Source organism: Mustela erminea, chromosome 10, assembly GCF_009829155.1.
Source record: "Mustela erminea isolate mMusErm1 chromosome 10, mMusErm1.Pri, whole genome shotgun sequence".
Taxonomy (NCBI): Eukaryota; Metazoa; Chordata; class Mammalia; order Carnivora; family Mustelidae; genus Mustela; species Mustela erminea.
Window position 1 is genome coordinate 54,982,567 of NC_045623.1, and position 18,467 is coordinate 55,001,033.

The 18,467-nt window shown below is 33.4% G+C and overlaps 1 protein-coding gene and 1 non-coding gene across 3 annotated transcripts in view; one reads left to right on the forward strand and one right to left on the reverse strand.

Moving 5' to 3' along the window:
* Positions 1-18,467, forward strand: part of WDR78 (WD repeat domain 78) — an 82,236-nt gene that overhangs the window by 31,087 nt on the left and 32,682 nt on the right. For both annotated transcript variants that reach the window (XM_032302468.1, XM_032302469.1), the window contains 2 exons: positions 11,928-12,083; positions 16,705-16,899. In XM_032302468.1, the coding sequence (XP_032158359.1) occupies positions 11,928-12,083; positions 16,705-16,899 (351 nt within the window). The remainder of the gene's footprint in view (positions 1-11,927; positions 12,084-16,704; positions 16,900-18,467) is intronic.
* On the reverse strand, positions 12,118-12,221 carry LOC116568362. The gene has a single exon (XR_004276577.1). It is a non-coding gene; the product is annotated as a U6 spliceosomal RNA (small nuclear RNA).

Below are 18,467 nucleotides of genomic sequence, written 5' to 3' on the forward strand. Positions count from 1 at the left end.
TTATTCCTTATGAATATGGATGCAAAAATCCTCAATAGTACTAGTACACTAAATTAGCTCCACATTAAATGGATTATATGCTATGATTAAGAGCATTTATCCCAATAATGCAAAGGTAATTCAATATATGTAAATCAACAAATGTAATACACATAGTCTTATGATAAAAATACTCAACAAATTAGGAATATAAGAGAATTTTCCCAATCTGATAAATAGCATTTATGAAAACCCCACAGCTAGTGTTATACTCAATGCTAAAGAACTGGAAGCTTTCCCCATAAGATCAAGAACAAGACAAGGATAAAATAGATAAAATGTATTCTATCCAGACTGCTTTTTCAACTTCCATTGAACATTGTACTGGAAGTTCTAGTGTAAACAATCAGGCAAAAAAAAGAAGTAAAAGACTAAATTAAGTCGGAAAGGAACAAATAAAAATACCTTTACTCACAGATGACACGATCTTAAGTATACAAAATCCTAAAGAATTCATGCAAAAACTATTAGAGCTAATAAATAATTTTAGTATATATATATATATAATAAATATATAATAAATTAATTAAAATAAATATATATATAATAATAAGTTCAGTAAGTTTCAGAATACAAAATCAACACACAAAATTCAGTTGTATTTCTATACACTATCAATGAACAATTCAAAAAAGCAAAAATAATTGCACTTACAATAGCATCTAGAATAATAAAATACCTAGGAATAATTCTAACCAAAAAGGAGAAAGACTTGTGTACTGTTAACTACAAAACATTGTTGAAGAAATTAAAGTAGTCCTAAATAAGTGAAGATATCCTGTGTTTATGGTTTGAACAATATAATGTTACGATGTGAATCCTCAAACCAATCTGCAGATGCAACATAATACATATCAAAACCCCCAAAGATGTTTTACAGAAATAGAAAAATAAATCATTCTATGGATATCAAAAGATCCTCCAAATAGCCAAAACAATCTTGAAAAAGAACAAAGTTCTTTCCACACTTCCTGTTTTGAAAACTTGCTATAAAGTTACAGTGATCAAAATAGGGTTGTACTAGCATAAAAACAAGTACATAGACCAGAAGAATAGAATAGAGAGCCCAGAAATAAACTCGCACATATATGGTCAGCTGATTTTTTTGGTGCCAAGACCATTAAATGGAAGAAAAATAATCTTTTCAACAAAGGCATTGGGACAACTGGATAGCCACATGAAAATAATAAAGTTGCACTTCATACCATCTACAAAACTTAACTCAAAATGGAACAATGATTTAAATATAAGAGCTAAAATGAAAAAACTCTTAAAAGAAAACACTGAGGTAAATATTTTTGCCCTTTGCTTTTAGGATGGGTTTGTTCTTGTCCATTGATAAGATATCACACTAACAGCCGAAAGAACAAAGGAAAAATGGATAAATTGGCCTTCATCAGAAAACCTTTGTACATAAAAAACATTATTCAAAAAGTGAAAGTACAACCTACATAATGGGAGGAAATATTTGCAAATCCTATCTCTCATAAAGTTCCAGTATCCAGACTATATAAGGAATACTTATAATCTAAGAACAAAGAGATAAGCAACCCAATTAAAAATTAAGTAAATTTAATTAAAAAAGGGCATTGGACTTAAATATACATTTCTTTAAATAAGATATACATATTACCAACAAACACATGAAAATGTTCAATTAATCATTAAACACATGAAAATGTTCAATTAATCATTACAGAAATTCAAGTCAAAACCACAAGTTACCTTTTCTTACCCATTAAGATGACTATGATTAAAAATGGAAAATAAGGTGTTAACAAGGATGTTGAGATATTGGAACCATCATACATAGCCAGTGGGAATGCAAAATGGTGCAGGCTCCAAGAAAACCAGTTTGGTGGTTCCTCATGGAATTAAATAGAATTATTATATGCCCCCCCCAAAATATATACATATGATGTCATTGCACACCTATTTTATATATATTTATATATATATATCTCCAGATAATTGAAATAAATATATAAAAATGTATTTCTATATATTTATATAAATATATAAAAGTATATAAATATACGTATGTCTCCAGAGAACTGAAATATATCCCCCCCAAGAGAGATATATATGTCCCCGCCAGAGAATTGAAAACAGGTAATCAAATACAGGTACACACATATTCATGACAGCAGTATTTATCATAATCGAAAAGTAGAAACAACCAAGATGTCCATCAGTGGATGAATGGATAAACCTAATGTGTAAAATACATTCAATGAAATGTTATTCAGTTACAAAAAGGAATCAAATACAGATACATGCTTTGAGCAAAAGTCCTCTCTTATACTCTAAAAGATGTCAGAAGTTTCTCTCTGGAGAGGACAAAATTGAATCTATTCACACACTGAAATGTATCTTGATTGCTTCTAAGTTTTTGCCCTTATCAATAATGGTGATATAAACATCTATGGCAGGTTTTTGTGTAGACATAATAAGCTTTCAGTTTCTTTGGGTAAATACCAAGGAACATATTGCTGAATCGTATGGTAATGTATTTTTAGTTTTGTAAGGAACAGCCAGTTTCTTCCAAAGTGGTTGTACCATTTGGCATTTCTGTCAGGAATAATGGAGGGTTCCTGGTGTTCCATGTTCTCACCAACATTTTGTGTTGTCAGTGTCCCAGATTTTGGCCGTTCTAATAAGTGTGTGGTGGCATCCCATTGTTGTTCTAATTTGTATTTCCTTGATGACATACGATGTGGAGTATATTTTCATATAGTATTTGCCATCTGTATATCTTTGGTGAAGTATCTGTTAAGCTCTCTGGCCCATTTTAAATTAGGTTATTTTTTATTTTTGTTGAGTTTTGTTTTTTTTTTTAAGATTTTATTTATTTGACAGAGAGAGACACAGTGAGAGAGGGAACACAAGCAGGGGGAATGGGAGAGGGAGAAGTAGGCTTCCCACTGAGCAGGGAGCCTGAGGTGGGGCTCAATCCCAGGACCCTGGGATCATGATCTGAGCCCAAGGCAGCCACTTAATGATTGAACCACCCAGGTGCCCCTGTTGTTAAGTTTTAAGAAATACATGTATATTTTGGACAACAGTACTTTATCAGATGTAGTGTTAGCAAATGTTTTCTTCTAGTATGTGGTTGGTCTTGTTATTCTCTTGACATTGCCTTTCACAGAACAAACATTTTTAATTTTTATGAAGTTTAGCTTATCAGTTTTTGCTTAGCAATCATACCTTTCATCTTGTATCTAAAAAAGAAATAGGTGGGCTCCTGTGTGGTTAATGAGTCCTAGGGGAATGAAATCTGTGGTGGTGTTTCAAATGTTCATGATTTCAAAGAAGAGCAACACTGCAAATGAAGAAATAGATGATAGAATTTTCAGTGTTTACAATGCTCCATTTCAATTATATTTTCATGAAAAGAATTTGTGTGAAAATGTTGAAACCTATTCTAAATATTTTATCTGTGATTTCCGAAGACTTTTTAACTTGGACATAATGTTAGTTTTGCTTTTTTTTTCATTTTCATTATAAAATAATTCTCAGGTTTAGTTTGCTTAATTGGCATAATGAATAAAATTTCTGGATAAATGGAAAAAAAAAAGTCATCCTTATACCCAGGATCATCTAGATATTCTTCTATGTTATCCCCTAGGATTTTCATAGTTTCACAGTTTCCCATTTTACCTTTAGATCTATATTCAACTTTGAGTTAATTTTTGTGAGGGATATAAGATCTGTGTCTAGATTCATTTTTTGCATGTTGATGTCCTGTTGTTCCAGCACCACTTGATGGTTGGTTCCAGCACCATTGTATTTGCTGCTTTGTCAAATATCAATTGACTATATCTATGTGGGTCTATTTCTGGCCTTTATTATATTCCATTGAACTATTTGTCTATTTGTTCACCAATATCACATTATCTTGATTGTTGTAGCTTTATAGTAAGTCTTCGAGTTCAGTAGTGTTAGTCCTCCGACTTTGTTCCTCTTCAATATTTATTGGCTCTTCTGAGTCTTTTGTCTCTCCATATTAACTTAGAATCAGCGTGTTTATATTCCCCATATAACTTGCTGGGATTTTAATTGAGCTTGCATTGATCTGTAGATCAATTTGGGAATACCTAATATTTTGACAATATTGAGTCTTTCTAAACATGAACATAGAATGTCTCTCCATTACATGAATGATTTTGTACATTAAAGTTTTTGTGATTTTTCTTGTATAGATTTTATACATATTTTATTAGGTTTATAGCTAACTATTTCATTTCTGGGGCACAAATGTAAATTGTATTGTTTTGAATTTCAAATTCCATTTGTTCATTGCCAGCATTTAGGAAAGGAATTTTTATTGGCTTTTATGTATTTCTCTGGTGTCCTGCAGCCTTTCTTTAATCACTTGTTAGTTCTAGGAGTTTTTGTCAATTCTTTCAGATTTTCTATATACATTAACATGTCATTTGTAAACAAAGACAGTTTTATTTCTCCCTTCTCAATCTGTATGTTATGTCCTTTTCTTGTCTTATTGCATTAACTTGGACTTCCAATATGATGTTGAGAAGGCATGATGAGAGGGGATATCCTTGCCTGATTCCTGATCTTAGTGAGAAGGCTTCTAGTTTCTCACCATTAAGTATGTTAGCTGTAGCTTTTTTGTAGATGTTTTGATCAAATAGAAGTTCCCTTCTATTCCTAGTTTACTGACTGTTTTTATCATGAATGGGTATTAGATTTTGTCAAATGCATTTTTCTGAATTTATTGATATGGTCATATATATTTCTTCTCTAGACTATTGCTGTGATAGATTGCATTACTTAATTTTTGAGTGTTGAACTAGTTGTGCATACCTGGGATAAATTTCACTTGGCGTTTGATTCTTTTTACACATTGTTGGATTTGATTTCTAATATTTTATTAAAGATTTTGCATATATGTTCTTTAAGAGTTATCTGTCTGCCTTTTTTTTCCTTTGGTAATGTTTTTATCTGCTTTTGGGTATTCAATGTTGGCCTCAAAGAGTGGGCTAGAAAGTATTCCCTCTGTTTCTGTCCTCTGACAGAGACTATAGGAATTTGGTATAAGGTTTTCCTTAAATTACTGATAGAATTTAGCAGTGAATCCATCTGAGCCTGGTGTTTTCTGTTTTGGGAATTTATTATTGATTCCATTTCTTTTTTTAAATTCATTTCTTTAATTGATATAGGTTTATTCAGATTGTCTATTTCTTCTTGTGTAAGTTTTGGCAGATTGTGCCTTTCAAGGAAATAATCCTGAATTTCATCAAGGATATTAAATTTGTGAGCGAATAATTTTCACAGTATTCCTTTGTTATCCTTCTAACGTCCATGGGATCTGTAGTAATGTCCCCTCTTTCATTTATGCTATTTTTTAATTTAAAAATAGATTTTTTATTAAAAGAAATTCTAGGGGCGCCTGAGTGGCTCAGTGGATTAAGCCGCTGCCTTCGGCTCAGGTCATGATCTCAGGGTCCTGGGATCGAGTCCCGCATCGGGCTCTCTGCTCGGCAGGGAGCCTGCTTCCCTCTCTCTCTCTCTGCCTGCCTCTCCATCTACTTGTGATTTCTCTCTGTCAAATAAATAAATAAAATCTTTAAAAAAAAAAAAAGTCTAAGTAGCATAAATTCCAGCTAAATTCCAGCATAGAGGTTTATTGATTTTATTGTTCTTTTCAAATAACCAGTTTTGGGTTTCATTGATTTTCCCTATTGGCTTCTTGTTTTGTTTCACTGATTTCTTGCTCTAATTCTTTTAAGTTAAATTTAATTTTTTATTGAGATATAATTGATATGTAACATTATATTAGTTTCAGGCTTATAACACAGAGTATTTATTTTAGTACTGGAAGTTTGTAATTTTTAACCCATTTCACCCACTCTCCATTCCCTGTCCTCTGGCAGTCATCAGTCTTTTCTCTGTATTCATAAACTTGGGATTTTTCTTGCTTTTTTTTTTTTTTTGCTTGTTTTTTTAGATTCCACATATAAGTGAGATCATACTATATTTGGTTTTTTTTTTTGGTTTGACTTCAGTTTCAGTTAGCATAATGCCTTCAAGGCCCTGTTGTTGCAAGTGGCAAGATTTCCTTCTTTTTATGACTGAATAATATTTCAGTGTGTGTGTGCATGTGTGTGTGTGTGTGTGTGTGTGTGTGTGCGTGTGACATTTTATTTATCTGTTTCTCTATCAAGGGTCATTTAAGTTGCTTTCCTATATTGGCTATATAATTAATACTGCAATGAACATGGGGGTACAGGTATCTTTCTGAGTTAGTGTTTTTGTTTTCTTCAGATAAATACCCAGAGGCAAGATTGTTGGATCATACGATATTTATATTTTAATTTTTTGAGGAAATTCCATGCTCTTTTATATAGTGGCTGCAACAATTTACATTTCCATCAACAGTGCACAAAATTTTCCTTTATTCCACATCCTCCCCAACACTTGTTATTTATTGTGTTTTTAATAATAGCCATTTATAGTAATGTGGTGGTAATGTGTGGAGGAGGCAAGCATTCAATAGTTCTTTGATTTGGTCTCAGTCTTTCAGTGTGCCTGGGTCTCTGGATTCTGAACTTCACAAGTGTTTGTTTTCTTCTCCACCCCCTCCCCTTAGGTGGGACAAAATGGCTCAAAGGTACTGGTATTTGGTATTGCCCTTTCCCCAGGTCAGTTATAGTCTGATAATACCCTAGCAGGTTGTCCCCTGGTTAGTTTCTCTTGAAGGCAGTCCTTGTTAAAAACAGAGTATTCCAGGGGTGCCTGGGTGGCTCAGTTGGTTAAGTGGCTGCTTTGGCTTGGATCATGATTCCAGGGTCCTGGGATTGAGCCTCACTTTGGGTGCTCTGCTCAGCAGAGAGCATGCTTCTCCCTCTCCTTCTGCCTGCTGCTCTGCCTACTTGTGCTCTATCTTCTCTGCCAAGTAAATAAATAAAATCTAAAAACAAAAACAAAAACAAAAACAAAAAACAGAGTATTCTAGCATATTCCACAATGGTTCCTTTTTCCCTCCCCCCTGCCAGAACCACAAGGGGATTTTTAAAAATATTCTGGGAATTTGTTCAAGCTCCTGGAGATAAAGCTCACAAAATTGGGGACTTCCCTGTTACTGAGACCCTGTGCAGTTTTTTAACTCTCAGACTTGTGAGACAAAAAGTGAGCCTCCAGCAATTCATCAATTATAGTTCAGGTTTCCTATCTTGGCACTGGTTCCCACAGTGGTTTCTACTCCTGGGTCTTCTCCAATAAGCCCTGACTCCCTGTATTCATTTGTCCATCTCCCCAGTCTTGCGGGCAGTGGTTTGCCCTATGTTCTTACCTTTCTTTCAGATCCAAAGAAAGTTGTTGATTTTTCATACTGTTTAATTTTTCACTTATTCTTAGGACAGAGTAGTAACCTCCAAACTCCATTCTGTGGAACTGAAAACCAAGTCCCATCTTCTTAACATACAGAATGCTCAGCTCAATCTGCCAATTCTTTTTCATATCTAGCTTTTGCCATTGTTAATATAGTTCTGCTCTTCCTTCCAGTGGCCCTCTTAGATACGTTGAGGAAACTCACTTCATTGCACAAATATATTGTTTTACCCTGAGAGCAGCAGAGAAGCCACAGTAAACAGAAAATACAGAGCATCACTTAACTGACCATGCTTTCATTGGACATTCAATGCCTAGCTTGGTCAGATGCCCTCAGTGGATTACGTTCTGTGTTTCCAGGGAGGTGTTTATGGTCTCACCATGTGATTTCTTCTTTAGTGGCTCTTGTAAACTCTCGGGGAAGCCGAAGTCAGAGTATGACACAGACTGTTCTGATGACCTTCTCCTGAAAGTCCTCCTTTAGTAGTCCTCAATGATTATTTTGTTCTTTTTTAATGCATCTGTGATAATGTTTGCTATCCAATTTTTAAAACTAGACAATATATTGTGTAGGTATGCATATGTCAGAGAGCCTTCCGTGCCTGTGGATTCTGAACTTCACAAGCTTTCCAAGAAGAAACCTCTTAAAAAAGGTTCTGAGTGCCCATTGTTTATTTTGGAGGTAATCCTAGGAAACATTAGTAGGGGAGTTAGTAAGTGGAACAAGAAAGGGTATGCAGTCAGCAAAGTATATGCCATCTAACAAATTAACTCTTTGGGTAACTGGAATTCAATACTGCCAGAGAATTTTGGGAGTCGGAGTTATTTTATCATGTTCTAACTTTCTAAATTATTGTTTGAAGGTAATGGGCCTGTTAGTTTGTTGGCACTTCTAGCCAAATTTGTGGACATCAAAGTGGTCCTTGCAGTAAAAAATGGCTCCAGACAAAGCAATATAGATGCTGGAGTTGGAGGTTGGCTAGTCACAGGTGATGCATAGCAGATATGGGCAGGGCACCAACAGCATCTACCACAGGAGAAAAACCTTAGAACAAAGCAAGAGAATGACCTATCCAAAACTTAGGGAAAGTGGATGTGCTTCTGTTGGAGGGAGCTAGAAGGAAGAAGGTTAGAGCAAAGGGTGTCTAGGACTTCTAAGCACCTGGAGATGTTCTATTTCTTACCTGACTGGTGAGTACATGGTAGTAATTCTTTATACTACGTGTATATGTGTTATACACTCTTCTGTGAATGATATGTATTTCACAGAAAATTTTTATTTAAAATAATGAAAGTTTAGGGGTGCCTGGGTGGCTCAGTCAATTAAGCATCTGCCTTTGGCTCAGGTCATGGTCCTGGGATCAAGCCCCACATCAGGCTCCCTGCTTAGTGAGGAGTCTGCTTCTCCCTCTCCCTCTGTGATTTCTCTCACTCTCTCTCTAATAAATAAATAAACAAACCTATTTTTACAAAATAAAGTTTATGTTAAAAATATCAATACTAACCAATTAAATATTAGGTCATATTTTGTGTAAAGAAGTAGTAAGACCATTTAAAATTTAAAAGTATAGTATTTTATTCAAGACAAAAAAAAATGCTGCTAAATATTGATGCTGACAGTGTTTTTCTCCTGTGAGTGACTAAGCCTATTACAGTTGGTAAAGGGACTGAAGCCTGTGGGTTGAGGAAAATGTTGCACTAGCTGTGCTTAGACTGAGTATGGCAGCTTTATGATTATGGGAAAAACAAATTCTTAAAACTTCTTTTCTATTCCAAAGAAGCTTTCTATAGGGTGGCCAGTAAGTCTAGAAATATAGATAATATAATTTTGTCATTCTTTGTAGTGTAATATCAATAAACCATTTATTATAAGAATAAAGTCTTGTGGATCAGTAAAAAAAACACATGTCTTCTTTGCCTGATTTGGAATGAAACTGAAAGAGATTCAGGAGTCAGCTGGAAATCAAATATTAGCTTTATTACTTATAAAGATAATTGAAAAAAAATGTAGCTTTAAATCTGCAGCTCAGTGGATTTGCCATTTCTTCCTTCCAAAATAGATCTTACCAGCCATAAATGGCACAGCTAGACAAGCAGAGATCTCCTTTTTTAGGAGTGAGAATGGACCAGAAAGCATGCTTTCTGCCACTGAACAGATCTAACAAAAGAATTCAGAATTGTCTGAGCACAATTCCTTCTCCTAAACTCTCCTGTAGGATTAGTCAGTCACTTTTTCTCTGGTAATGAGTGAATGAGGGACATCGAGAGACCAAGGTGTTAATTTAGTTGAAGTTCACTGTGACGATGCATAGAAAGTGAGGAAAAAATTTTCCATCCAACAGTATACATATAGTAATTTATGCTAAAATGGCATTTCAAATCAATGGGTAATTCAATAAATGTATTAGTATTCCTGGTTAAATTTTAAAAATATAGTTAAATCCTACAACTATAGATTTCATAAAGTCATCTTGTTTTGTATGTATATTATACTACAATAAAGTGTATTTTTTATAAAACCAAGCGATATAAGCTCATTTTTATTAAGAAAATACACTTATGTATTTGTTAATATGTGAATCTGGAAGGACACACACTGGAATGTTAGCAGTTATTATCTCTGGGTGATGGAAATACAAGTCATAGTTATCTTTTTTTAATAGTTAGCATATATTTTTACTCAGCTAACAAGTAAAATTATTTTTCTATAAATGTTATATGGCTAATTGCCCTCTTTTTATAGCCTGAATTAAATCAGTAAATAGAAATAATATTTTATAATGGGTAAAAATGATTTTGACATATCCTGGACTCAAAAATGTTCAAAACACAGGCATAGTAGGGAATATGTCATTCTGATACTAGTTAAAACTTTCCTTAGTAGAATATGCCAGTATAAAATTGGAAAGTCACAGTCATTCAAATTTTTTTTTTTCTAAGAAACAGACTCAACTATGGAGAAGAAACTGATTATCAGAGGGGAGGTGTGTGGGAGAATGGGTTAAACAGGTGATGGGGATTAAGGAATGCACTTTTGTGATGAGCACCAGGTGTTGTATGGAAGTGTTAATTACTAAATTGTACACTTGAAACTAATATTACACTGTATGTTAACTAACTGGAATTTAAATAAAAACTTAAAAAACTCCATCCCCCCAAAAATGAACAAAAAGCAATCACTATTATTTATTGTTTCATTTTTTACATAATATTATGGCATGTGGTATGAGATTTTTTTATTTCTTAGGTTAATTTATTCAAATGTATAAATGTCATGATGGTACCCAAACTAAAATTACCAATGTTATTTATATTCAAACAAGAAACAACTTTAAATCACCCTAACATTTTATGTTGCTCATTTATAACACATACCTTTATTTATGTAGCAATTATTGCTGACAATGTAACAGTATATTCCTATATACTCAAATTACTAAACTTTCAGTTAAAGTAAGAAAAAGAAGGTTAGGTAATTGATTATTCAAAGACATAATTTCTTTTTATGGTCTTTTACTTTATGAACATGGAAATTGTACCCTTTTCAATTCAGCAAAATAGATGAGGCATTCTGTGTATAACTTTGTTAGATATTATTAAAATAAGTTCAATAAAATAGGAATGTTATTATGAACTGTGAGTTAACATTCTCACTAATTGAAAACACTGAGAAATCCAAATCTCCTTCATTTTATTTTATGAAAATAAAAGTCATAACAATGAAGTAGTTGCATTTATTATATCCAGGTCTTGTTTTGATTTTTAGGGAAAAGAATTATTAAATTACTGTACTTTAAACTTTCATAAGCTTAGCACATAGAAATATTTTATTACATGGTCACTGATAAAATAATTGCTACATGAAATTTTCATTGTTGTATCAATAATGAAAAGGGTTGGAACTTTTTTTTAAATTTGCAGATAAATAACATTTTCAGTCTTTGGAGACCATTGTTATATTTCCTCATTTGAAAAAATTATAGCCAGTGCAAACAAAAATTTTTAAAAAGGGAAGGTAATAACCATATTACTGTACAAGTTTCTTGAGAACAGTCAACCAATTTCCCAACAAGTATAATCTTTTCACATAAGCATATGAGTTTTTTTGTGATAAAAATGGAATTAGATGATTATAAATTAAAAGCTCTATAGAATATAAAAGAACATTAAATCCTTATTGTGACATGGTTGTCCAGGTCCATATCAAGTAAGACCTATACTGACAGACGGATGAGATTATGCACCATCAGCTTGGGATAGAGGGGTGAGAGGTGTGGGATCAGAAAGGATGGTGAAGATAATTTGGAGTTATCATTAAAACACTAATGTACATGTGGATGCAAAAAGTGTGATAGCTAAGGATCTCAACCTGTTCTCATGATTTCTTTCTTTTTTATCTTTACTTTCTCCTATTGTAAAAAAAAATAGTATTCATTTCTTAAGCAATAGATGTTCTTAGATTTTACTATAACTAGTTATGTATAAGCTAATTTATTAGAATTTGATTTAAAATAATTTTTACCTTTCTCTTTATTTAGGTATAATGTCCAGTACTTGGGATTTATATGATTCTTATAATGCTATGGAACTTTCATCTTTACCAACAAAACAATCTATGCTTGAATCAAATACTAAAGCAAGTATAGTTTCTAAAGATCATGAGCCAAGAGTACCAGGGAGTACTATAGAAAAAAGTAAGATTTCATTTATTTCAGGTTTTTTTTTTTTTTTTAAATGGAGTGTTTCACAAATTTGCATGTCATCCCTGCATGGGAGCTATGCTAATCTTTTCTGTACCTTTCCAATATTACTATATTGCTGCTAAGCGAACACTCTTTCAGTTTTTATTTAAATGATGTTTTCACATGCCCTTGTAAATAAATTCTTTCTTACCAGTTACAATACTTACTTTCTGGTGGAACATGAAACTACAACTTTTGCTGAGAAATAGCATTGTTACTCTTTTGCATCATCCTGGACTCTGAAACCCAAATTTAATTTTTCTTGGATAACTGTCAAGAGTTTCAAAGATTTTATGTTTCTCTGTTGCTTCTTTACTTGCTCTTAAGTTCTCTCTCATATATATAGGAACATGTGGGTTCCATAATTTTCTCTCTTTCCGTAGACTGTATAATTTCTAAGAAACAGTGTATACTAACTTTGTGATAGATTAAAATGGAGATAAATTAACAACTATGGCTTTTAATTGGGGATAATTTTACTTCCTCCAGGGGACTTTTGGCAGTATTTGGAGACGTTTTTGGTTGTCCTGACTATGAGGACATCTTTTGGGTCAATGCCAGGGCAGAACCTTTTGATATACAGAACAGCCCCCACAACAAGAAATTACATGGCAAAATGTAATATTACCAACATGGAGAAAACCTACATTAAAACTTTAGCTTTTAGTGGGGTTATGGACACTGGGGAGGGGATGTGCTTTGGTGAGTGCTGTGAAGTGTGTAAACCTGGCGATTCACAGACCTGTACCCCTGGGGATAAAAATATATTATACGTTTATAAAAAATAAAAAAATTAAAAATTAAAAAAAACTTTAGCTTTTAGTATTCTAAGATTTGAGATTAAATGCTTTAATTAAAGTCAATATAAAATTTTAACTTTCCAAATATACTTAGTAACATGGAAGAATTTTTACAAAGTCCAGTTATAGGAAATTTGTTAAATTCCACTTCTGATTGTTTTGTGGTTATGCAGTTATACAGTATAATGTCCCTATTCTAAACTCGGAGTAATTTTTCTTATGAAATGATATCACTACATATAAAAGGTAGTCTTTATTTCAGAGTAACTAAACCCTGGCAAGTTTTGGTAAAGTTTTGGCAAATTTTCATAAACTAAATTGAAATATTTCTGTTCTCACCCATTTTACCCAAAGACAAATGTAATATTTAAAAATAGTAAATCAGAAAATGTTTTTGAAAAATCGTTTAAAGAGAATTGATCATTTTCAGAAAATTCTCAATTGTTCATTACTCATTTATAGGAAAGCCATTGATTTTGTATTTTAAACTTATATATTGTAACCTTGCTCTAATTGCTTATTAATTGGAGAATTTTATTTTTTATTACATTTTTTTGGATTTTCTACATAAACAACTATGTCATCTACAAAGCTTTTTTCCTTCCAATTTGTATAACTTTTATTTCTTTTCCTTGAATTATTGTATTAGCTAGGACTTCTAGTATGATTTGAATAAAGGTGGTGAGAGGCAACATCCTAACCTTGTTCCTTATCTTCATGTGGAAATTTTCAGGTGTTCACCATTAAATATGTTAGTTTTTCATAGATTTTTTGGTTTTTCATAGATTTTTTTAAAATCAAGTTGAGGAAATTCACTTCTATTCTTAGTTTCCTGGGAATGTTTTTCTTTTTCTTTTTTTTTTTTTTTTTAAGATTTATTTATTTATTTAAGAGACAGAGAGAGAGAGAGAAAGGGAGAGTGTGCGTGTGAGTAGGGGCAGAGGCAGAGGGAGAGAGAGAGGCAGCCCCCCCTATTGAGCACAGAGCCTGACTTGAGACTCAATCTGGGGACCTTGAGATCATGACCCTGAGATCAAAACCAATGCCAAAATGGAGTCCCGTGCCTAATCAACTGAGTCACCCAGGTACTCATGGGACTTCTTGATATAGTGGGTGTTAGATTTTGTCAAAAGAGTTTTCTGAATCTAATGTGATTTTCCTTCTTTAGCCTGTTGATGGGATGGGTTACATTAATTGATTTTCAGTTGTTGCACCAACTTTGCATACGTGGGACTAACTCTACTTTGTTGGAGTTCCTAATTCTTCTTATACACTGTTAGATTTGATTTGCTAATATTTTATTGAGGATTTTTGTGTTATTTTCATAAACAGTATTGTTCTGTAATTCTTCTTTTTTATAATGTCTTCACCTGGTTTTGGTGTTAGAGTAATGACAGCCTAACAAAATGAATTGGGAAGTGTTCACTCTACTTATTTTCTGAAATAGATTGTATAAACAAGTCTTAAGTGTTTGATATAATTCACCAGCAAAACCATCTAGACCTATTTTCTATTTTGAAACTTTATTAATTATTGATTTAATTTCTTTAACAGAGTTAGGCCTAATCAGATGATCTATTTCACTTTGTGTGAGTTTTGGTAGGTCATGTCTTTTGAGGAATCGTTCCCTTTCATCTAAGTGATCAAATCTGTGAACTTAGAGTTATGCACAGTTTTTCTTATTATTCCTTTGGTCTATGGGATCAGTAGTGATGACACCTCTATTATTGCTCATACTAACAATTTATATGTTCTTTTTTTTTTCTTGGTTAATGTGACTGATGATTATGAATTTTGTTGATCTTTTCAAAGACTTTTAATTTCATTGATTTTTTTTCTGATGATTTCCTGTTTTCAACTTCACTGATTTATGCTTTAATTTTTATATATATTTGTTTCCTGCTAGCTTTAGGCTTATGTTACTCGTCTTATTCTAGTGCCCTGAGATAGAAGCTTGGATTATTAATTTTTGGATCATTCTTCTTTTCTAATATATACATGTGGTGTTGTAAATTTCCCTCTAAGCATTCTTTTTGTTGAATCTCACACATTTTGATGTTATATTTTTACTTTGAGTTGGTTCAAATATTTTAAAATTTCATTTAAGACTTCTTCTTTGACTTATTTTTTATCTATTTTTTTAAAAATTCCCAAATATTTTAGGATTATCCAGGTATCTTTTTTGTTGAATTCTAGTTTAATTCCACTATGGTCTGAAAGCATACTTTGTATTATTTCTATTCTTTTAAATACATTGAAGTTGGGTGCCTGGGTGGCTCAGTGGGTTAAGCTGCTGCTTTCGGCTCAGGTCATGATCTCAGGGTCCTGGGATCGAGTCCCGCATCGGGCTCTCTGCTCAGCAGGGAGCCTGCTTCCTCCTCTCTCTCTCTCTGCCTGCCTCTCCATCTACTTGTGATCTCTCTGTGTCAAATAAATAAATAAAATCTTTAAAAAATAAAAATACGTTGAAGTTTGCTTTGCTGACCCAGAATGTGATCTAGCTTGGCAAGCATTTCAAGTAAGCTTGATAAAAAACATATATTCTATTATCAAATAGTGTTAGAGTCTCCAATTATAACAGTGGATGTGTCTGATTCTCCTTGTAGTTCTATCAGTTTTTGCCTTAAATATTTTGTAGTCTTGTTTTCTGCTGCACAAATGATTAGGATTGCTGTGTCTTCTTGGAGAACTGACTTCTTTATTATTATGCAATGCTCCTCTCTATTTCTGATAATTTTCCTTGCTCAGAAGTCAACTTTGTCTGAAATTAAATATAGCTACTCCATCTTCTTTTGATTAGTGTTAACATAGTATATATTGCTCTTTACCTTTAATCTATCCATGTCTTTACATTTAAATTGGGTTTCTTGTAGATGATACTTTTTAAATGTGGATTTTATTATTATTTAGGCATGGTAAGGCCAACAGATGAGGACACCACTGCCATTGAAAAGATAGCTTGTATTACTCACGGATCTCAAGAGGAGGGGACGTTCTATTCTGTGAGCTATAAGAGAAGCACCAGCATCAGTCAGGAGGCAGAAAGGAGGGGAAAATGTGACCAAGGGTCTTTGCTGAAGTTTCTGTAGATGGGAGATCCCAATCTAAACATATGGATACTTTAAAGTAGAGACCTTTCTGAGCTGTGGCCGTAGAGAGATGTAATGACTGAAGAAGACGGAAGAGATGTGATGATGTTGTCTTCCAAGAAAGGTGTCGGTGGCCACTAGAAGTTGAAAAAGATAAGGAAATGAATATCTAGAGCCTCCAGAAAGGAACATAATCCTATCAACTTTTTGATTTTAGCCAATGAGACCCGGTCTGACCTCTAACCTACTGAACTCCAAAATAATAAATCTGCATGGTTTTAATCCACTTAAGTTTTTGTCGTTTATTTTAGCATCAGAAAAAAAAAATTAACACAGTGGTGTAGCATTTTTAAAAAACTACAATCAAATCAGACTTCCATGTGAAGACTAATATTATTATTTAAATTTGAATAACAATGTATACAGATATAAATTACCTATGAAGTTATTGTTTATCTTCTGATAATACATTTTTAAGTGGTTAAGAATTCCAGAATGAGATAATATATGTATATATTCCATGTGCTTGGTACATGAAAGATATTCAATAAGTGTCTATTGAAATTTTGAATATTGGAGGAAAACAAGTACTGACAAAATGTGACTTTTATAATACTTAGAATACATGAATCATCTAATACTATTTAAATTATTTTATCATTGCGTCATGTTTGTATTTTTCAGACAGTGAAGCTAGTTCTTTAATGGATATAGAAAATGTAATTCTGACTAAAATCCATGATGATGAAGAGGATCGCTCAGAGTCAATAATGAAATCTGACAAGTTTCGTCAGGATTTATTTTTTATGGAACGAGTTCTAATGGAAAATTTATTTCAGCCCAAACTTGCAGCTTATCGTCAGCTTCCTGTTTTAAAAGGTATTTTTAAAAATCACATTTGGGGATGCCTGGGTGGCTCAGGTAGTTAAGTGTCTGTATTTGGCTCAGGTCATGATCCCTGGGTTCTGGGATCGAGCGCTACATCAGGTTCCTTGTTCAGCGGGAAACCTGCTTCTCTCTCTGCTTGCTTCTCCCTCTGCCTGCCTCTCCCCCTGCTTGTACACGAGTTCTCTCTTTCTCTCTCTCTTTCTCTCTCTCTCTCAAATAAATAAAATCTTTTTAAAAATCACGTTTAGACAAGCTCAAATAATTAAAAGAATTAAGTGGAATTATTTCTAAATGTAACCTCTAGACTGGGTTATCACTTATTCAAAGATACATACTATATAGCTTTTAGCATTGAATATCCAAGTAACATTAGAGTTCAGACTATAGAGTCCACAAAAAGAGGTAATCCCTTAGATTAAAATCTTTATAAGCTTCTGTGACATTTTTCTCTCTCTTGCCCCTGCATTGAATTATTTTCTCATATGTAAAGCCCCAATCCATTACCACTGACACCTTCCAAGTTCTGGTTTTTATTACCTTTCCTTAATTGTATTGCAAGGGCATTCTTCCTGTTCTCATTGCTAAATCCCAACTCATGTTCACAGAATATTTTGAAAGATTTTAGAGATTAACTCAACCTTTCACTTTTTGAATGAAGATGATATGTATAGAAACTTTCCAAGTTTAGAGCCTATGACAAAGCTAGGCATTCACACAAGTTCTTTTGATCTCATTCTAATTCTCTTTCGACTCTACTATCCTGTTGTGCTGATGTATCCTATACTTGGGTTTGAACATGGTAACTTAACTGTTAAAAAAACTGCAGTAATTTCCCATTGCCTAGAATAAATTATAAACCCTAAGATTTTCCTTGTGCTATCTTCTGGTTAAACCTTAACCCCCATAAATAGGCATTTAATCTGATATTTCTCATCATAGATTAATTGTTTTGGTATATCATATAAGGGACTTATATAGTAAGTACAGCTGATCCTTGAACAAGGCAGGGCTTTGGGATGATGACCTTGGCACAGTACAGCTTTTGATTCCCCCAAACAGCCTACTGTTGACCGGAAGCCTTACCAATAGCATAAACAGTCAGTAAACACATATTTTGTGGGTTATATGTATTATATACTGTGCTCTTATAGTAAAACAACCTGAGAAAAGAAAATCGTATTAAGAAAATCATAAGGAAAGGAAAATACATTTACAGTTTTGTACATACACTAGCCTGGGCCTGGGGCAGTGGGAGGGGCTGGTCCCAGAATGACAAAGTTCTGCAGTCTGGTGGCCTCAGCTGCCCAGCAGCAGCTGCTGGGTGGGCTCATGGGTGGCAGAGGAAGTATAGAGGCACAGCAGAGCTGGACCACTGCCTAGAGTTGTATACCAGGTGTACTTCCTGGAGGTGGCCATTTCAGCTGCAGCCAAACAGGAGTACGCTGCTCTCTCTCTTTTTTCTTTTTAAAATGCCTTTATTATAAAATTAAAATCTAGGGAAGCTCCTTCTTCCCCTGTCCAAAGACTTCATTAATATAGATATTGGAACAAAAATATCA